At 44.8% G+C, this 21,225-nt stretch overlaps 1 protein-coding gene across 1 annotated transcript in view; it reads right to left on the bottom strand.

The window, feature by feature from the left end:
- Positions 1-20,932, bottom strand: part of F5 (coagulation factor V) — a 57,236-nt gene extending 36,304 nt beyond the window's left edge. Inside the window, exons 1-9 of the mRNA XM_006112215.4 lie at positions 20,675-20,932; positions 16,827-16,918; positions 13,083-13,205; positions 10,054-10,266; positions 6,972-7,115; positions 5,154-5,375; positions 3,350-3,515; positions 1,699-1,876; positions 276-378 (exon numbers count right to left, since the gene is read on the bottom strand). Coding sequence (XP_006112277.3) covers positions 276-378; positions 1,699-1,876; positions 3,350-3,515; positions 5,154-5,375; positions 6,972-7,115; positions 10,054-10,266; positions 13,083-13,205; positions 16,827-16,918; positions 20,675-20,835 — 1,402 coding nt within the window. The 5' untranslated portion in view covers positions 20,836-20,932. The remainder of the gene's footprint in view (positions 1-275; positions 379-1,698; positions 1,877-3,349; positions 3,516-5,153; positions 5,376-6,971; positions 7,116-10,053; positions 10,267-13,082; positions 13,206-16,826; positions 16,919-20,674) is intronic.
- Between the last annotated feature and the right edge of the window lie 293 nt (positions 20,933-21,225).

Raw genomic sequence — 21,225 nt, 5'->3', positions numbered from 1 at the left:
CAGAAGTGCCACTTAGCATATTTACACTTGCCCTCTATAGATCTCAAAGCACTTTACAAAAGCGGGCACTTATAATCCCCATACTACAGATGGGGAACTGAGGCACAGAGAAGCGACGCAACTTGACCAAAAGCACACAGCCAGTCAGTGACAGGGCTGGGAATGGAACCCAGGTATCCCATTCTTGTGCCCTTAATTACATGGTCTCCTAAAAGCGCAGAGACCCTGCACAAATTAACACTTTTGATATTGTGCAAATGTGACCAGTTTTTGACCTGTGGAATTCAGGGGATCAGTGGCTCCTTCTGCAGCCTTTGAAAGCGTCACTCCATGGAGGTAAATGCTGTAGGGTCGACTGGCCATATTTTTGAACACGATCTAGAGAGATATGGAGATGCAGAAAATATAAGTTCAGCTTTCAGTGACTCCTGGTCTGGGAACATTGCTACAAGTCCTAGTGAGTGTGGAACTTGCAGGGTTTCAGCACTGGAAGAGCTGAGTGAAAGAGACAGTTTTGAAAAGAAAATCTGGGGATATCCATCCAGAAACTCTATTGCAACGGGAGCCCGCTGATTGGGGTTCCTCATGCGCTGCCTGGTCTCTGGAGGCTGATGAGAATGCCATCCTCAAGTGAAGTCCCACGTTACCAGGCACAGGGAGCCATAGGGAGTGCTGAGTGATGGACTGGAATCACTAGGAGCCTTGAGTGATCCCAGCAGTGAAAACTGGACAGGCAAGATAACCACCCCCACCCCCACCCACTCCCTTTACCAGCTTCCAGGAACCGGGCCGGGGACGGGGGTGAGGGGAGAGAGAGTCGCATGGAGCCGGGTGGAGAGAAAGGAAGCTTTTCACCGAACACAACTGCAGAGCTACAAAACCATCCTTTAAGGATTGTGTGGCTTTGGGATGTATCTATCTGGGATGGCGGCAAGTCCAGGAGACACGCCACTATGATACCACAGAACATCTCAACATCATGTGGGGCTGTACGATATGGATTTCTAGCTTCATCTGAGGACTCCCCTCAGATGTCGCTCTTCAGCTTTCAAGGGTGAGCACCCATCTTAGGGCGCGTCTACACAGCAGGATTTAACTCGAAATAAGCTACGCAAATTGAGCTACATCAATTGCATATGTTATTTTAAAACAGCTTATTTCGAAATTGGGAGCATCTACATAGCACTTATTTCAAAATAGATCACTCTTCCTCCGACTTCTGTTACTCCTTGTACAATGAGGGTTACAGGAGTCCGAGTAAAAAGGCCTCCAGCTGGACAGTATTTTGAAATAACTTTGGTATAGCGCTAGTTATTTCAAAACAGTGTTGCAGTGTAGACATACCCTAAGAGAACTAGAGATTATGGGTTCACAAAGTTACAACACAGATCTGAACTTCCCAAAAGTTCAGGTGTATTTGGAGTAGGTGTTATGGACCAACCATTCTAAATATTCTTTACAAAAAGCAAGTGTCCACGTGAAGTTAAGAATTGATAAACCAATCACTCCAACCCAAGAATGGTAGAGATCACAAACAAACTTAAGTATGCTCCCTGGTGCTCACACCTTCAGATACTGCTGCCCTCGATATTACATAATTGACAAAGAATGCAAAATAAGTTGTAAATAAGCCTCACTTATAGTAAATTACATCATTCACAGTACATACAGCCTTTGCATTGGGCTCTCACCACTTGCCTTGATTCTGTCTCGGACTTGAGCTCTGATAATAGGACCCAAAATTCCTGTTTCCTGGGGCCGGGGATTCTCTAGACGCTTGTTAAAGTTGGCATCTGTATATTGCCTGAAAACAGCCTTTTTATACTTCTTCCCAATGAGATTTGAGAAGTTGTCCAAATACTGAGTTTTATAGTGCCTTTAAAAAGAAGAGAAAAGAGAAAAGAAAAAGTATCAGTAAAATCTTCTTAATGGTGAGATCCAATAGATTGCAGAATACTCTCCCACGGGAAATGGCAGAGGCCATGAGAAAAACAGACTTAGATGAGACACAGTCTCTATAAAACAGATTATTATTTGTGCTACAGCAGCAGTGAGGTCAGGGTCAGGGTTCTCATTGCTAGACACCATCCACACACTGGCTGTGTCTACACTGGCATGAATTTCCGGAACTGCTTAAAACGGAATACTATTCCATTTTCATTTCCGGAAAAGGAGCGTCTACATTGGCAGGCTGCTTTTCCGGAAAAGCCCTTTTTCCGGAAAAGCGTCTGTGGCCAATGTAGACGCGCTTTTCCGGAAAAGAGCCCCGGTCGCCATTTTCGAGATCAGGGCTTTTTTCCGGAAAAGACTACTGGGCTGTCTACACTGGCCCTTTTCCGGAACAGTGTTCCGGAATAAGGACTTATGCCTGAGCGGGAGCAGAATAGTTTTTCTGGAATAGAGGCTGATTTTGTACAGTAGAGCGTCGTTGCTTTTCCGGAAATTCAAGGGCCAGTGTAGACAGCTTGCAGCTTATTCCGGAAAAGCGGCTGATTTTCAGGAATAAGTGGCCCAGTGTAGACACAGCCACTTAGTATGAGAGAGCCTCTGCCTCAGAGAGCTCCCAATCTAAAATATGCAAGACAAACAAAGGATGGGAGGGAGGAAGCATTACATCTCTCGTTTTACAAATAGAAAAAAGAAGCCAGAAGCTCTCTCATACTGTGATCCTGATTGGGCTCATCTATGGACTCTGAACTTGGTTCTGACCCACAACCTGCCCCCAGATCCCAGTTTTAGCTAGGGATGTAAGCATGTAGTCAACTAGTCGATTACCGGATAAACTTAGGCTTATCGGGTAGTCAAGTCGACTAGTCGCATTTCCTTCCTCTCTCCCTCCCCTTGCTTGGGAGAGCTGACTTAAAAGCCAAGCTCTCACTACATTTAAAATGCAGAGCTGCAGCAGGGGTAGCTTGCGGACCCAGTGTGAGCTGGGACTGAGTGCCTTCCCCTATTGACTACTCATGTAGTTGATAGAAATCGACTACACGATTAGTTAAATACCCTCTTCTTAACATCCCTAGTTTCAGCACTGCCCTCAGTCCAGCTTTGACCACTGCACCAATCACCAGACTAGACCACCTGGAACCTAGAGCCTGACACACTCACTTATTCAGCCCTGCAGGAGCCATTTACTAAGACCTCTTTATAGCGCAGTCCATAAATACCATGCCACCCTGCCCCCTTTAATATGTTTCCTGTCCTACAAGATTGAGTTGTATGTTCAATTGTTTCAATGGAATTCTTGGTGCAGTGCAGAAGTTCTTAAGAGCTAGGACTGTACACTGTAGTAGCACATAGGCTGCCTCAAATTAACATTTAATCAATACGGTACATGACACCATTTTACCTATCAATGGTCTCTGGAACATTTGGAGCATAATCCCAGGTGATTTCTTCTGCAGCAATGAAATATTCCCAGTCCTTAATCATGCGCAGTTCCTTAAAGGATATTTTCTTCTTGAACACATCTTTCTCCTCACATTCTTCTATATTGAGGTACCCATGCATTCCAGCTGTTTGGAAAGACACAATACAATGGCTACTGCTAGACCTAGGAACACTGCGTTCCTACAGCCCATCAGCTGAGGACACATGCAAACAATTCACTGGTCAAAGTCTATTCAGGTTAAAAAAAAAAAGGGTGCTGATATTAAGAATGGTATTTTCAAAGGAGCCAGTGGAAGTCAATGAGAACTCAGCAACTAACTTCAATAGCCTCCTTTGAAAATACCAGCCTAAACTGTCAGCAAGAACTTCCCCTTTTCTGTTAAACTAGCCTTCCAACCCTTCACAAGAGAGAATCCACTGCTCTGTTCCAAGAGAGATCTGTTTAGTCTAGGGGAAAACTAACATTCTCTGTTAAAAGAGCAGCAGAAAAGATTCGTTTGCCCACAGAACTGCAAACATTCCTCTTCTTCTGAAATAGTTGGTCAGCATCTCTTAGGGCTCCAGTTTTTTCTAGTGAGGCTCATCTGAGCACCTCCCAAACAGTTATAAACTAGAGTCAGATTCATTGTTGTTCTGAAGCCCCTTTGCAGCAGTAGTCCTAATAAGCCCCACCCCACAACATTAATTCAAAGAAAATACCCTGCATCCACTGATTTCCTGGCATGATCCCAAGTGCATTTGCTACCACATTCAACAAAGTTAGCAGCACTTTAGGACAGGGGTGGGGAACCTAAGGCCCGAGGGCCATATGCAGCCCCTGGCTTGCCTGGATCAGGCCCCTGAGGCTCGGGGCTCCCCCCCCGCAGCATTGGGGAGCCCATGCTGGTGCTCCAATTCCCCACAGATTCTCACTTGTGTGTGGCCCCCAACTGATTTTTCTGTGGGTCAGCAGCCTCCAACTCTCCCCCCAAAGTTCCCCTCCCCTGCTTTAGGAGATGTCAGGATCATGAGAGATGGCCAGCAGCCTGGGGACTAAGGGGTTAACTATACTTAAGCCAGGTCGAGTCGGCCAATAGGAATGCAGGTAGGAATTTCAAATGGGGACAAAGGAATTTTTGTTTTTTTCCCTCCTTTGTCCCTGGGCAGTTATTCTCCAGCTACTGAGGGGGACAGACACTATGTCTCCCTCCAAGAAGACCTCACTATCTGTAAGTAGGGTAAAGTTTAGATAAATCCGCTAGGTTTTACTGTTTTACCATTTGGGAAGGGGAATCTGATGTCTGTGCATTTAGAAATGGGTTTTTCTCTCTTTTGCAACTAAGCTCTGGGCCCCCGGTGGGGTTTCCCCCATGAGTATATTAATTTATGACTTTTTCATCTAGTCATTATGCTTGCAACAAGAGTATTGTGGTGATAATAAAAGTTCTTTCTCTTTTCTTTTTATTAACCTGGTATTGGTTAATTTTTGTGTCCTGGTTTTACTTTAGGGCTGAGATTTCCCAAGTGATCTCTTCCCTGGGTTCTTATCATTACTTGGGTGGTAGCAGCGGATATTTATCCCCAAAATCTAGGCTTTTAAGATTTTGGGGAGAAGTTTTATACCAAAGCCTGGAAAGATAAGGTTTTGGGGTACTTTTGCAGGATCCCACTTCTGCATTCATCGTGCCAGAGTGGGAAAAAAGCCTAGATAGGAGATAAGGAGGAAGAGCCCAGAATGACACTCTGTAACTGAACTACTGCCTTCTGAACAGATGCCTCCTTGCCTTGCAGATGCTTCTGGACAAGAGACGATATCAGCCACCTTCCATTCTGGCTCACGGTCATGTTTGCTGTGGTTGAGGCACCTCCCACAATGCTGACAGTCGAGACTTTGTGATGATTTTGCTCCAGGACTTGCCCGTTGAAATGGATGGAGAAAATCTCTGGTTTGGAGCTCATTCCGATCAAATGCCAGCTAATGTTATCATATGTGCAGGCTTCTAGGTCTGAAATAGGACAACGGGGTCAGAACACAGGTGAATCCTCCCAGAATCGGAGAATGGTTTATTAAATCCCACTGTTAGTCCAAAAGTAATAGCCACCCAGCACATTTTAATAAAGCCTCTCGGATACTATGATGGCCATGTCTAGGATGGGTAGTGTACAGGTCATAGGTGGGATTTTCAAGAGTATCTAAGGCTGTGTCTAAACTACATCCCTTTTCTTGAAAAAGGGATGTAAATTAGACACTTCGAAAAAATGAGGAGTACAGGATCTTTTGAAAAAGGGCTTTATTTTCGAACGATCCTCGTTTAAGCAGCCATTCTTCTTTCGAAATCCTCTTTTCAAAAAACCTGCGGTCACTATTATGCAAATGAAGTGCGAGAAATTTAAATCCCAGCTTCATTTGCAATTTCGAAGTGTCTAATTTACATCCCTTTTTCGAGAAAAGATCTGTAGTTTAGACACAGCCTAAGTGAGTTAGGACTCAACTCCAGTTGATTTTCAGTAGAATTAAGAGTGCCTAACTCATACTTAGATCCGTGGTCTCCAACCTTTTTAACCACTTTTTCAATTTAAGTGCAATGTAAGATCTACCTCAAACCCAAATACCCTTGCCCCACTTCCTTCCCGCCCCTTCTTTGAGGCCCTGCCCCTGCTCTACCCCTCCTCCGAGGCCTCCCCTGCTCACTCCATCTCCCTTCCCCATCCTCACTCACTTTCACCAGGCTGGGGTAGGGGGTTGGGGTGCAGGCTCTGGTCTTGGGCCAAGGGGTTTAGAGTGTGGGAAGGGCTCCGGGCTTAGCCCAGGGCAGGGGATTGGGGTCCCAGGAGGGGGTTCAGGGTGCAAGCTCTAGGAAGGAGTTTGGGTGCAGGGGGACTCATGTCTAAGGCAGAGGGTTGGGTGCAGGAGGAGGTTCAGGGCTGAGACAGAGATTCAGGAAGCAGACTCTGGCTGGGCACTGTTTAACTGAGATGGCTTCCGGGTGGTGGAGCAGTGGGTTAAGGCAGGCTCTCTGTGTGGAGATATGATACAGGAGTGGGGGGAGGAGGGACACCCTGACATCAGCATTCCCTCACTTCTCCTTCCCATACCTTGCACAACAAGCAGGAGGCTGCCGGGGGGCAGCTCCAAGGCAGAGGGCAGGAGCAGCAGGACAGTGGGTGGAAGGGCAACTGAAGTGCCAGCATTTGATAGCTTCCTGGCCAAACCAGTCAGGATCCCGTCAGAGGCTCCAAGATCAACCGGTAAATCCTGATATACTGGTTGGTGACCACTGACTTAGATGCTTTTGAAAATCTCACTCCCTATCCAGCAGGTGACAGGAAGAGATTTTATTCTCTCTGAACAAACAGCCACATGGTTGGTAGCCACATGCTCTCAGTACCAAGGTCAGATTGCACGAGAAAGTTGGGGTGGTTGGGAGCACACACACACACACACACGCCCCCTGGTGGAACGAGATACTCATTGCAAGGTTATATATGGGCTGTGTCGCTCTACTTCCATTCACTTCGTACAGCTCACTCGTGTACGCTGCAGTGAGCAGCCACACACAGCTTGGGGACTCTGGCTAGATACCGCGAGTACAGTACAGTACCTGGCAATGTCCCATTAGCATAACCATTAATGGTGTATAGGAGAGAGGCTGATTTTTGCCAGCTTTTGCTTTCATCAAAGACAGCAAACATCAACACGTATTCTCTGTCAAACAGTTTCTGCGTCCCATCTTCGTTCAGGCTTCCTGTGGAAGGAAACAAGGGGTATCATCTGAAGGAAAAAAAAATGCAGCTCACATCGGCTACGTCTACACTGGCATGATTTTCCGGAAATGCTTTTAACGGAAAAGTTTTCCGTTAAAAGCATTTTCGGAAAAGCGCGTCTAGGTTGGAAGGACACTTTTCTGCAAAAGCATTTTTTTTTTCGGAAAAAGACTTTTGCCCGAATGGGAGCAGCATAGTATTTCCGCAAAAGCACTGACAATCCTACATGAGATCGTCAGTGCTTTTGTGGAAATTCAAGCGGCCAGTGTAGACAGCTGGCAAGTTTTTCCGGAAAAGCAGCTGATTTTGCGGAAAAACTTGCCAGTCTAGACACAGCCATCAAGTAAAAGGCATCCAGATATACTTCATGAGCTTGCTGCCCATGCCTGCTGCATCTGGCCACAAGGGCATCTTTTCAAAAGGTGTCTGAGGTGAACTTAGTTCTGGATAAGGTTCTGGATTGGCAATTGTGGAGACTGAAGGCATCGAGCATCCACAGACCAGGTCCAGCACAGGAAGCATCAAGGTGCACATGCTCCCTCCAAACTACTCTGGCAATGTGCCACAAGGACCATCTCTGAGAGCAGGAGAGGAAATAGGTCTTGAGGTCCTAGTCAGTCTCTGCTTTTCTTCTGGGACCACCAGATTCAAGCTAGCTATGGCAGAGTTTCTTGCAAAGTAGACAGCTGCCTGCTTGATTCTGGACTGAGGTCCCCAAATCATTTCATACAGAGCAGCCTGTAAGGATTTTTAGTCATAACAGCCCTGGGAAGATTCTATACTACTGAACATGGGAGAGAATAGGATTGATGACCTAGAAATTGGCATGTATTTATTTTGTACACAAATATGTATTGTCATCCCACCCAAAAACCTGGTGTCATCTCCAATGTTCCCTCTAATATTTCTATCCATGTGCAGAATAAATTTTATTATGTGCACTGAGGCATGTGTGCATGTGCACCACCAGTAGAAACACAGGCAGCCAGCTGCGGGCACTCTGCCAATCAACTGGATGGCACCTGAATCTCTCCTGGACGGCCGCCCAAGTGCTCAGCTTACATGGAACACGGGTCATCTCCTTATTTCTTCTGACAGATTATAAACGTCAGAAATGCAAACTTTAGTATAATGCTAATTTAATTAATTCATGTCACCCAGGCAGTAACAAATGTGTAATGAAAGAAGTGGCAGGGCTCAAGCATTTTTTTTAAACTTTTGTAACTAAGTGCAGTAAACCCAGAGCTGCCTGGACTATGAACTCCCAAATTAAGCACCGTACCCAGAACTAAAATTGATATTCAGAAATTAGGAGAAGCTTGACATGAGGAAGGAAAATAACCATCTCCAAAATATTCATGCGCACAATTAGCTACATCCTCAGAACGTTCCAGCAAGGATCACAATGAAACAAAAAAGGAAAGAGCTCTGAGGGGAGGAAGAGACTATAACAGATAATTTATAATACAAGAGCACTAATATTCCAAAATACCATTATTGACTATGGTGCCAATCCTGCTATGCAGAGTGTGTACAGCCCCCCACAAAGCCTGTTGAATTCAATGTGTAAGGAAGCATAGTTGAGTGCATTGCATTGCAGGCTCGGAGTTTGTTTATTTATGGGAAGGACTAAATATACAAAGCCATTTAATCAGTGTGCTCTACACAAGTTGTTCCATGCCACAAACTTTTCTCTGGGAAGGAGAGAACTAAACTAAGTAACTGATTTACCAGCCGTTAGCAAAGAAAGAATATATAATCCTGTGGATTGGATAGCTGGGGGACTGGCAGTGTGCTAAGGAAATTGTCCTCTAGCTCACCGATTCATATTTATCTCAGATTTGCAGCGAGTAGCTCATGTATGTTTGGGGGTTTATATAATAGCAATTGGTATCAATGAAGAGACAGAACATGCTCAGTAATGACAGAATCTTTGGCGCTATTAGCCACTAAACTCTATGACACTATTGAGCAAGTACAAACTGAAATTTTTCTAAGTCTTATAAAATGTCCAGACTTTCCACATGAACAGCAAAAAGCACACCCTTGACACAAAGGCCACCTCCCCCCGCTTCCTCAAATTTAATCGTCCTGCTCCAAACATGAAGAAGCTGGAGCTTCTCAACCAGTCTTACTGTTGTTTTTTTAATATGAGCAAAACAAGGCCTTTTTTCCTAAGCTGTGTCTAGAAGCCTCTCAGGAGGTTTACAGGATCTTTCGAAAAAGCCTTCCCTTTTCGAAAGAACCACGTCTAGACCGTGGTTTTACTTACGAAACAGTGCTTTTTCGAAAGAGAGCCATTACGTGATTATGCAAATGAAGCGTGGAAAATTCAAATCCCGGCTTCATTTGCAATTTCAAAGTGCCTAATTTACATCCCTCTGTCGAAAGAGGGATGTAATCTAGACACAGCCCTTGTCTCATTCTTGGAAGCAGTTGAACAGTTTTGGCTGTAAGTTTTCAAAAGAATTCAAATCAGAGGCAGACAGCAGGAATGGTAAATTTCACCCTCCTCCCCTCCCAAACAATTCAAACTTGTTAAAGTTATAAACAATTGAAGACAGGGTCTCATAATGGGAAATGTCAGTCAAGTTGAACAATGTCTTATTAGCCCTGACAATAATTAGAATTATCTGAGAAACTAGTACAGAAAATCCAGAAACACAGCAACGCTGAAGTCCTATAAAGGCAGAAGAAACAAAACTCAGTTTCCTCTAAACTGCCCGCATAAACGCACAAGAAGGGAAGAGGAAAATGAAATGCCTTCTTGCATTATGAGAATCTCCAGAGTGCTTTATGGGTTTTTTAGTTTTTATTATTACCAGAAAGCCATATTGTATCAGAATGTGCTAGACCACTGAAAACAGTAGCCCAGCTGACATTTTATAGCAGTTGGTCTATCCCAAGCAGTTTGGTTACCTTTTTTACACACAAGCAATGCTCCAATCAGACCAGAGTTAAAGTCCGTCACCATGTTTTCATGTGAATAATAGACACGGGTGAGACAGGAAGGGTCAGCTTCTTTTGGCCCAATTTCAGAAGTGATTTCCCATGTATATTTATACACCTGGCCTGGAGGCACAGCATCATCCAGTTTTTCGAAGGAGGATGTTCTGTCAGCATACAGATAACCTGCATAGTTAGAAGTCGAGAGAGGAGAGAAAGAGGTGGCATTGAGGGATTAATGAATGAATGCACAGGTTTTGTTTGTTTGTTTTTACCATTGCCATCTACACAGAGCACTTGAGTCTCCTCTCACCTACAGCAGCTTAGCTTTTCAATGGTGTAACTCCATGAATGTCAACAGAGTTACTTCTGATCCTCATAGGTGCTCTGAGAGCAGAATCAAGAGCAGTACTTTTATTTCAGGTATTAGGATCAAGTTGTCTGGGCTGTTCTCACTCCCAAGGGAAGGAGCGTCATACTCAGGTATCAGACTGGGGGAGCCTGGTAGAACTTCTCAGCCTCTCCTTGTCTGAATCCAGCAGAAGTCTAGAAGGTACTTGCCCAGTTCACCAGCTGATCCTGGTCTCATCTCTTTCTGTAACACTGGCTCTGTAGGAGTTACTGTAGCCTTCCAACTTTTGTGCATTATTAATCTGGAAACACTGCATTTAATTTGTTTGCATTGTCTATACCTAATAAAAAGTTTCAACTTAACAAATACTTGGCGGAGGTTATTAAAACTCTAGCTACAAACAGGAGGAGAAATTAGTGAAACAACAACCTGCACCATCCAACAGAATCAGAGATTTTCAGGGACATGTCATAGTTTCTCACAGAGCTTGACACTGCTTTCACTCAGCTGGAAGCAAAACTATTGGTTTCACAGTTTGAACAAGGCATTAAAGTAAACCTCAAAACTCTCCTGACCAGCTGATTAATAGGAAGGAACAAGATCAACTAGAGCTGGAGGGAAGGAACATCAAGGACATTTTTGTAAATATTTATTCACACAAATTGAATTTTCAATAAAATTTCAAAATCTGAAAACAATCCCAACCCGCTGTATAGTTAAGCTGAAAGAGAACATTTTTTCCAAGTACTATTTCGACATTCAAAACATTTCAAATACCTATGACATCAGCAACTCTAATGCAATAAAATATTTGCAAAAGCTGACAGCTCTGCCCCATATGCAGCTGTTGGCATCAGTGAACAGGGAGTGTAAAATGCTACCATTCTGATGTGAAAGTGTTTTACATTCACTTTGCACTGGTGAAAATGATGACACAAAGTGAAAATTAGATACATATTCAGTAAAATAACTCATTATCAATGGAGGCAAATGCCTTGAACACTTGTCCACACTGCTGTATGGGAACTGAAAGAATATAAACACCTTTTCTTTAACACACACATTTAAAACATTTGCTGTATGGGAAGGAGTTTGCAACCTTTCTGAAAACACTGTAAAAACAATGAGGAGTCTAGTGGTGGTACCTTACAGGTTAACAGATTTATTGGGACATAAAAAGCCACTTCATCTGATGAATTTGAGTGGAAGTAACAGAGACAGGGATATATATAAAGAAGTTGCTTGTATTAATGAAGCTAATCAAGTCAGGATGGAAGTGGCTCATTCACAGCATTTGATGTGGGTATGTGAATAACCAGAGAGGGGAAGATGCCCTGTTAACCAGCTGAGATCCTTATTCAAGTCTAAACTGATAATGGTGTAAACAGTGTGAGAGGAGGCAGGGCAATGCAGTGCAGTTCATTTAGTGCACAAACTAAATCTGTTTTGTACATAAATCTTTGGGACATGCCCCATCCACCAGCTGGGTCCCAGACAGGACTAACAAAAAGTCTCTCTATTAACTATCTTCAGAACCTTTACAAGAACTAAAGATTCTATGAACAAAGGCTAAGCAATGCTAATTAGGGCAGTGAACATTCAGTGTACTATCACTGGCGAAAAGAAGGAACTGAGGGTGGGAAAAGCAGACAGTGCCCCTCATACCACGCCATGTGGGCATCCCTCTCCTATGGGTACTGCCACTCTTCTATGGGTACTGCTGAGGGAAAACTTCCAGCACTGGTGCATGAGGCAAGCTCGCACACCTAATGTGGAACAGACATGAGCAATCACTCAAAGAAACAGCTGAGCCCCTACTAGGAGATGCTAAGTACCCTTTGTCATAGTCCCTGGGTAGGCCATCCCTTCTCAGACCCTGTTTGAGTCTTCCGAGTGCATTCCTTTCAAGCAGCTGGGCTGTGCCCCCACTTCGATTTGGGGTGAGATCTCCTGATCCAACCACTTCCTGGCTTGATCTCTGGTTCACACCTCCTTGGTTGCCAACTATGATACTTAGCAGGCCCAAAGGGCCTGGCCCTTGCAAGAGTTTCTCACCGGGAGCCAATGGACAACAGCCATCCACAGTGCCACAGAAGCAGCTTCTTCAAAACAAAACACGACTTGTTTGCCAACAGGTGCACACCACATAGAGAAACTGATTGAAAATAAGAACTATACACCTCTGGTCTGTCTTATACTTGGCATTCCCCTAGATAGGCATCACTTAGTCTCGATGCCCACATTTTCTTGGGGACCACATTACAGCCTGTTTGCTGTCCCAGATCTCTTCTGGGTACCTCTGCACTGCAGCAGCACAGCTATGGTGCAGCAGCTGTTCTGCTGAAGCATAAATGCTTTGTAATTGCCATTAGGGGATTTCCATGGATATAGTTAGCCCACTCCCCTTTGAGAGGTAGTAATTAGGTCAATGGATGAATTCTTCCCTCACACCCTCAACTTGGTTTTGAGTTCTCTGCCTTGGATTGTAACTTAAAACACAATGAATAGTCTTGCAGCACCTTATAGACTAACAAAACATGTAGATGGTATCATGAGCTTTCGTGGGCACAGCCCAATTCTTCAGGTGACTGGCTTTAGGATTATATAGTCTAGAGTAGAAAAAGAACAGATGGTGGTTTATAGCACATACCTTCTGACAGTTTGCTGTAAGCTATGCCTTGTGGATGAATGCTCAGCGGTTTGTTGGCCATGTTCTTGAAGTGAACTATTAAAGTGTCTCCCACTTCAGCACGCAGAGTTGGTCCCAGAAGCCCTGCAGAAATTCAGTGTTAAAAAAAAAGAGGTGATAAGTATCAGATTATGCATTTTATGTAAAGGGAGAGAGTCACTTCTCCTGAGTGAGAATGTTAACTCCTGTTGAAGGACAAGCTGCACAAACTAAAGACACAGGCAATTCAATGCCAGTGCAATGAGGATTAGCCTATACCTGGGATTTAACTGTGAAATACCTAGGTGGTGGAAAGGCACACAAGAATTTAACAGCTGTGGCCCCATTTAAATGGAGCCGTGAATTATATATTCAGCAAATGACACTGAAAATTATAAGAAAACTCTGCACATGAAGAGAAAAAGCTATTTCTTGGCTACGGAAAGTTTAGTCAACTGAGAGTTTGAAGGCTGGGAAGGGGATTTTACCCCTTACAAATGACTCATCAGTACTAGCATAGTTTTAGGAAAGCAGGCAGAAATCTTTGGGAGTGTTTAATAAGACCTCTGTATTCCCCTCTCAGCGCAACAGCCTCCACAACACAAGATATGTCTCCACTGCAATGGGACATGAAATTGCAGCTCGGCAATGCATTCCCATCCTAGCTTAAATCTAGGATAGAGCAGCTAAAAGTGACAAAGATGCAGTGGCACAGACCTTGGTGCAGGGTAACAGGATAAGTAAATACCTAGGAAGATCAGGCAGCCTTGTACCTAGATATATGCCCAAGATCACCTCCACAAAATCAGCATCAGCTGCCAGCAGCGATTGGGCTAAAGGGAAATGCAGTTCTGTTTATGTTTCCTTGCGTGATGAACTGGGGGTTCTGTCTGCACAATTTATGAATTTTGGACAATATTCTGAAATTAGATCACGAAATTACTGTCATGCTAATGACAATGCTTTGAACACACAAAAGTTATGCTAGAGAATGACTGCGTCCTAGGGGAAAGCCAGTTATACCCATCATGGTCATGGGGGTTGGGGACAGTGAACTTCATGTGAGATAAGCCAGCCTGCATGAAGCAGGGGAAACCCTGACTGCCTACCTTCCAGGAAACAGACCCAAGGGAAGAGTGAGCTTGTGAGGGGCACTATGTTTGGGATTGTTTTTGTTTTGTTCTAGGGGTGATCTGTATTGTCTTGTGCTTTATGTGATTAAAGGAAAGAGTAATTACGTTAGGCGCTGTGCAAAGTGATCTGTATCACAATTATCATGTGCCTCCTGTTCAGAGCCGGCCCAAGTTACGGGCTGACTGGGCTACCGCCCGGGGTGCTCCATTATAGGCGCAGAGCTGCCGCGCATGAGCTGGGCGCCCAGGCCTGGGGCCGTGCATGTGCTGCACTCCCGGGGCCCGGGGTGCACGAATGGCTCGGGCCGGCCCTGCTCCTGTTAACCCATAAACCAGAAGCTTTTCACCTTGGAGTGGCGTGCAGGCAGCGGGGATGTTAAAGTACAGCAGAGTGTGAAGGGTCACCATTTTGACCAGGGGCTTGGCAGCTCAAGAGTGGGTTCCAGCTCTCAAAGAGGTGCCAGATAGAAAGCCTGTGTCCTGAATGTGTCTCTAGGGACTTCCAGATCGGAGCAGTGGCTAAACTGTCTTCAAGCCCCAAAGGCTTAACACACTCAGGGACCCACAGCTTGAATTCCCCTCTCAGCCGTCTAGTAGGTGGCCAGCACGGGGTGCCCCACCAGATCTGCTACGTTCTTCTTACCGTGTTACAGATTGCTTTCCAGAGTGGGTATCCCTCCCCTCTTGATCACAGGTGGCCAGATAGGTCCCTGAGCAACCAGCCAGTTACTCACTTCCTTTTGTGCGGCGTGACAGAAATAGGAAATGAGTCAGTGACTCCGAAGGAGAAGGGGAGAGGAGTTCCCAGAGATGACTGCTGCATCAACCCAGTAGGGATCTAATTGCAAACCAGCCCCTGCAGGCTGGGTCATGACAACCGGATCCCAGTGACCCCCTGCTGGTTCGCTTGAAAATCCATGTTAAAGGGAACAATACCACCAACCCGCTACACCACTTCTAACCCCTACAACAACCCACCCTGCCTGCTAATCGGCACCAGAACCTAGATACCTCGCAGGAGGGGTCATGGCATCATGTTGGGTTTGACTAACAGGAAGCCTCTGCAGTTGGGCAAAGAGCCTCCACCCATTTCCACTGATCCATCATCAGCCCAGGAAGAGGTTGGCAAACAGCATCCAACAGAGCCTGAGTCTGAGGATGAAGTGAGATCAGTGTGCCTGTTTTTCACAGCTCTACTTCTCCAGGGAGACCAACAACAGTGGAAGTGAAAGGACCAACTCCCAATTTTTCAAATTCTGGAAACACATAAAACTGCATCCAAATATGGGTGCCCATATGTTTTGCAAATGTTGCAACGGGTGTAGATCTGTATTCTGGCCAGCAATGGCACCACTGAGACTCATCACACAGATGGCCTTGCAGAGTCACCCCTTCTGTGGGATCATTCATGCTTGTGCAACAGTATGATCATAACAACCATGTATTTGAAACACTGAATAGGGAAGTCAGTGGATCTCCTAGTCCATGGGTTCCCAAACTGGAGGGCGTGCCCTCCTGGGGGAGCGTGAAGAAATTCCAGGGGGGGGGCATGAGGCGACCCAGACCCCCCTATCAAGTTTTGCTGCTCTGTTCAGTTCCTTTTTCCCCTCCCTTAACAACTTGTGCTGCCCCACTCAGTTCCTTTTTTTGCTCAACAAGTTTTTTTTGGGGGGGGGGAGGGGCATGAGGGTTTTTCAAAAATCAGAAAGGGGGGGGGCGTGATGCTGAAAAGTTTGGGAACCACTGTCCTAGTCCATGAAGCTGCAAACAGTCAATGACTTACATCTTCAAAAGATGGCTAGTGATTTTAGGTGCCCAGTTTGATACTGTGAAGGGACCTGATTTGCAGGAAGTGCTGAGCCCCCACACTCAGTAAATCAGTCCCTCTTAAGCCATCTGAAATCAGTGACTCTAAAGTGGGAACATCCCAATTACTAGTCACTTTTGATCCATAAATTCCAAGGCCAGGAGGAACCACTGTCATCTAGACTGATCTCCTAACACAGCGCATAGATTTTCCCCACAATAATTCCCAGAGCAGATTTTAGAAAAAACATCCAATACGGATTCAAAAATTGTCAGCGACAGAGACTCCACCATGACCCTTGGTAAATTGTTCCAATGGTTATTTACCCTCACTGTCAAAAATGTACACCTTATTTCCAGTCAGAATTTGTCTTCTAGCATTGGAGGTCTAATACGTTTCTCTGCTAGATTGAAGAGCCCACTATTAAAATATTTGTACCGCTTGTAGATATTTAACCAGGTCACTCCTTAGCTTTTTTTTTATTAAGGTAAATACTCAGAATTTAGTCTACCACTAGATAGCACATTTTCTAATCCTCTACAGTCATTCATGGGGCATTTCTCCAAATCCTCTCCGATTTCATCAGTACTGATAATTGAGGCCAATATTTTCAAGCTATTGGGCTTTTGGCTACTGTGCTATAGAGAAGAGCTACCCAAATTCCCTATATATTTGCTGGCTTGTAGTATATACTGAGAGTGGCTAATGACAGGCATACACATACAGGCACATTTTCCTGCACATATAAGACACTGGCTTCAGAAATAAAAGTTTTTTTCTGCTTACCTGAGAAAGTATCTGTTGGTTTTGCTTTCTGAAAATCTGCTTCATACTCTCGATAGGCAATTTTCTTAAATACAGGCACTGAATCTTCTGATCTGAAATAGAGAATTTCAAAAAATAAATGTAAAGCTATACAGTGTGGGCCAGTGGGACCCTGGGGACCCTTCCACCCTCGTGTTTGTTTAGACCTGAGCTAGGGAAACTTTTTTGGGTGGGGGCCACACACAAGTGAGAAGCAAAAAAGGAGACAAGACATCTCATTTCACTTGCCCCAGGGGGCAGGAGGCTGTGCTGAGGCTCCGGGCTTACCCAGGGGTGGATTAACTTTTCTGGAAGGCCAGGGCTAGTAGTTTTGTGGGACCCTAGATTCTGGGATGGGGTCAGAAAGTATTGCCAGCCTCAAGGGCTCAGTATGCAGAAAGGGGCTGCCAGAAAGTGTGGTGGGGGTGCAGGGTCTTGGTGTGAGGTATGGTGCAGGAGCAGAGTGATCATTCAGAGTGGCAATTACCTGTAACAACTGTGACAGGTACAACAGAAAATGTGATTCATTCCCATTTGAAAGAGCAAACTTGCCTCTTATAAGTAACCACAGGGTCAAAGCAATTCAAGGAAATTGGCAACTGTCTACCTTTCAATATATAAAAGTATATGCACAATAGTTCACATGCTATGTGATGTAGAAAAAACCCAAGCAAGCAGAAGAAAGAGAACTCATGGCTTTTGGATGATGTGTGTTGAGCTCAACCAAAGGTTGCAGGAGCAGCTACATTTTGTGTTATGCATCACTAGCTACTGCAGGTGGGTTCACCAACAATTCCCCCTCAAATCTTCCATCCTCCTTTCTGGAAGGTAAGGCACAGACTTGGTGGGGGAAAGCTGAGGACAGCATGCAGACAGGGAAATGGGGCAGCTGGATTAAGGAGAGGTCAGCCCATGACGATGGCTTAGGGTCCAGCCTCTGAGTTGAGAGCAGATCTGTTAGCCTGCAAGGTTGCGGATTACCCTAAACTATGCTCCCACAAGGAAAAAATAATCAGGCAGAAATGCCTCAAGTTTCTGATCCATGGCGAGCAGAAACAGGGTCCTGGGAGTTAACAGGAATTTTTGTCATTGACTTCAGCAAGAGAAGGCTCTGATCTATGGTGCTCCCCGCCATGTTTTTCCCTGCAGTAGTTCTCACAAAGGTGACATGTGACCTAATGTTATGATGTCAGATGGAACATGCCTGACCCACTCTGGGGCACAGGAAAACAAAGAAGTTATTACAAAAGGAATAGAATCATTAGAAAAATACTGACATTTTTCACGAAAATATTAATTGAAGTTTCAAAAATTCTGAAACATTTCTAACAGGATTAATAATCATGTACTGCCAGAAAACCTCTGGCCAGTGTGTTTAAACAGAGATAAGCCTTTAGCTAGCTTGGTTTCCACACACAGAGATGAGTGAGACACATACATGTGATGTAGCACAACAGAAACCAAAGAGCATTTTGGAAAGGTAATAGACATGTGGCAAGCAAATCCAAACGGCATATGTTCACAGGGCAGGGGAAGCTAGAAAAATGACACCTGGTTATTTCATATGAAGTATTGCCAGTCTCATGGGCCCAAAAACATGAGATTTTTTTTTTTTTGGTTAAACAAAATGGAAGAGTAAGCTTATGCCCAGGAAGAGAAGTGGTATTCAGATCTGTCAGGGTTTTTTTTACTGGACCAACTTCTTTCTGAGTTAGCAGCTACAGAAAGAAAAGCTTATCACCTCAGTGATCGATTAAAAGCATTCAGAAGAAACTTTGGACCCTGTTTCTAGATACATTTGAATAAAAAAAAGTTGAAACTGCTCCAAGAATGTCAGACCTCCATTCACATAATTCCTCCACCTTTTCACTCCTCCTGGGTCCTTCCCTTCTCTCTTTATTCATGTAGGTCTAATTTTATTATTGTAAATTCAACTCTTATACGCTATGCCCATGTAGTACTGTCTGGTTTTATATTGGCTGGTCTTACAGCTTTAAGAGTTGTAAAATTGCATAGTTATATTGCATAGGACACGAAGCCTGCAGTATTCTGTGGCATATATGAGCTATAGGTCATTTATCTTTTAGTACATTTTCTTTTAAATTAAAAAAAAAACTAATTACAAAAAATTAGGAATTCTTTTGCGGGTTTTTTTTTGGAGCTCTAATTTCACATTTTCAAGTTTTCTGAAACTACTAGAAAATTACTGTGTTTTGTTTAATAAAACTGAAGTTCTCATGCAATCTCATGATTCAAGTGGCTGTGAGTTTAAGAGAAATGTCAAATGTGGCAGAACACACACACAAAATAAAAAAGTCCTTATAAAAAAAGATTTTAAAAACAAAAATAAACAATATAGTTTACTTTCTTTATGGTTGTGTACTAAGTGCATTTCTTGAGCTGGGGTAACCAATACACATACCAGCTCAGTTTTCCTTTTTATATTTATATACCCACTGCCTCCTTTTATATTTATATACCCACACCCTTACACCCTTAGCAGGCAGTACAGGTTGGACCTCCCTGGTCCAGCTCCCTATGGAACTGACCGGTCCCGGACAAGGTTGTTTTCCGGGTGAGTGGTCAGGGGAGGGGTGTTGAGGGAGGAGCAAGTGAGCACTAGTCTCTCTGCTGGGCTCCTCTCCCCAGCTACCTGGCACCACTGTCCTCAGCACCCTAGTTGCAGCAGCCCTGCAGGCACCGTGAGCTCAGATGGCAGCTCTACTGGTGCTTGGGCCCCGTCAGCTGTTACCTCTGCAGCTCCCCTCACCTTTCCTGGCCTTGCTGGCTGTGAGCTCTGCTGCCCTTTGCCCTGCAGGTTCCAGCACTCCTCTTTCCCTCCCAGCTTCAGGTTCTGCTGCCCCGTGAGCTCTGTTCCCAGACACTGGCAACCTCAGTGCTGGGGCTATTAAATCCAGCAACATCCATAGTCCTTCCAGGCCACAGAGGTGCAACTGGTATTGCCAAACCAGAGTATGTAATAAATCATGCGAGTTCCCCTACTCGAACTGCTGAGATTTTAAACAGACAGTAATGTTGAGCTTCTTTTTATTTACCTCATGGGCTTTTGAGCTTTTCTCCAAAACTCTGAGGACCAGAAGCCTTTTTTTTTTAATTGTTGAAATGAAAGTGGAGGGTCTGATGTTTTCACCTCACAGTACGAGCTGAGGCTGTGAGAAAAACACCAAATCTCATGCAAAAATCCTCAGAGCTCAGAGCACTATGCAGGGTTGACCCCAGTGGGAGTTTGGAGGACACAGAGGATGCGGGAGCAAGTCCAAGCTTGCTTTTGTCAAAACTCAATTTAGCTAAATCACACTGAACTAAATTAATGGCTTAATCCAAGTGGAATCAATGTAAAGGCTCTGATTGATTTCCAGGGGCCGAATCCATGCTCTATGCTCAACCTTTTAAGAAGAAACTTAAAAAACAACAAATGGTCTGGTAGCATTTTATAGAGTAACAGAACATATAGATGGTATCATGAGCTTCATGGGCAAAACCCACTTCTTCAGATGACCCTGGTTTTGAGTTTAGGCTGGGCAGACCCAAAATAAATAGGGGAGAAGGAAGAGGAGGGAAGGGGAAAAAATGAAAGGGGGTGAGGTCTGCACAGCCTAAACTCATAACTCTGGTCATCTGAAGAAGCAGGCTGTGCCCATGAAAGCTCATGATACCATCTACATATTTTGTTAGTCTATAAAGTGCTACCAGACCCTTGGTTGTTTTTTAAGTTTATCCTTTACAGACTAACTCGGCTACCCCCTGAAGCTTTTAAGGAGACTCATTCCCAAAGTGGACTGGTTGCCTCCACATCCTGCTACACTTACCCGGATTGTCCTTTGGACAAGGGTCTGTATCTCCAGTTGGTGCTCTCTGCAGCTATGTAGTGCTCCCGCACCTGAGCTGCTCCCACCCGATGCCGCTCCAGGCCTGGCCACCACACGCCAAACAGCATCAAGAGAAGGAGGCGCAGCAAGGAGAGCGCCATGGTGCAAGCCCCTGCTGATGCTGCACTGGGAGACACATGAGGCAGCGGCTGCCGCTTTTGCTCCTGCTGCTGGGAACTTCCCCAGTGAAATGTTTTCATTGTGGTTAGTGATGCAAGAGGTGATGGTGGTGTTAGTGACGTCCAGGTCATTGCTCTTCACCTCCTGCTGCTGACAGGGATCATAGGGGAGATAAACAGCTGCTCAGGCTGCCTGGCCCTCTGCCCCCCCCCCCCCGCACCTTCCCTGCGGAGTGCCAAGAACAGTGAAACAGCAGCCTCAAGGCAAAGGTGGCTGGCTAGGCTGTTGCCTACGAGGGCAGCAGAGTATTAGGGGCAGCAGGCTATTAGGAGCAGCAACCCAAATAGAAACTGTTCATGTGGCTGACTTGC

Source organism: Pelodiscus sinensis, chromosome 1, assembly GCF_052426305.1.
Source record: "Pelodiscus sinensis isolate ZL-2025 chromosome 1, ASM5242630v1, whole genome shotgun sequence".
In the NCBI taxonomy this organism is placed as follows: Eukaryota; Metazoa; Chordata; order Testudines; family Trionychidae; genus Pelodiscus; species Pelodiscus sinensis.
This window is presented reverse-complemented; position numbering and strand designations above follow the sequence as displayed.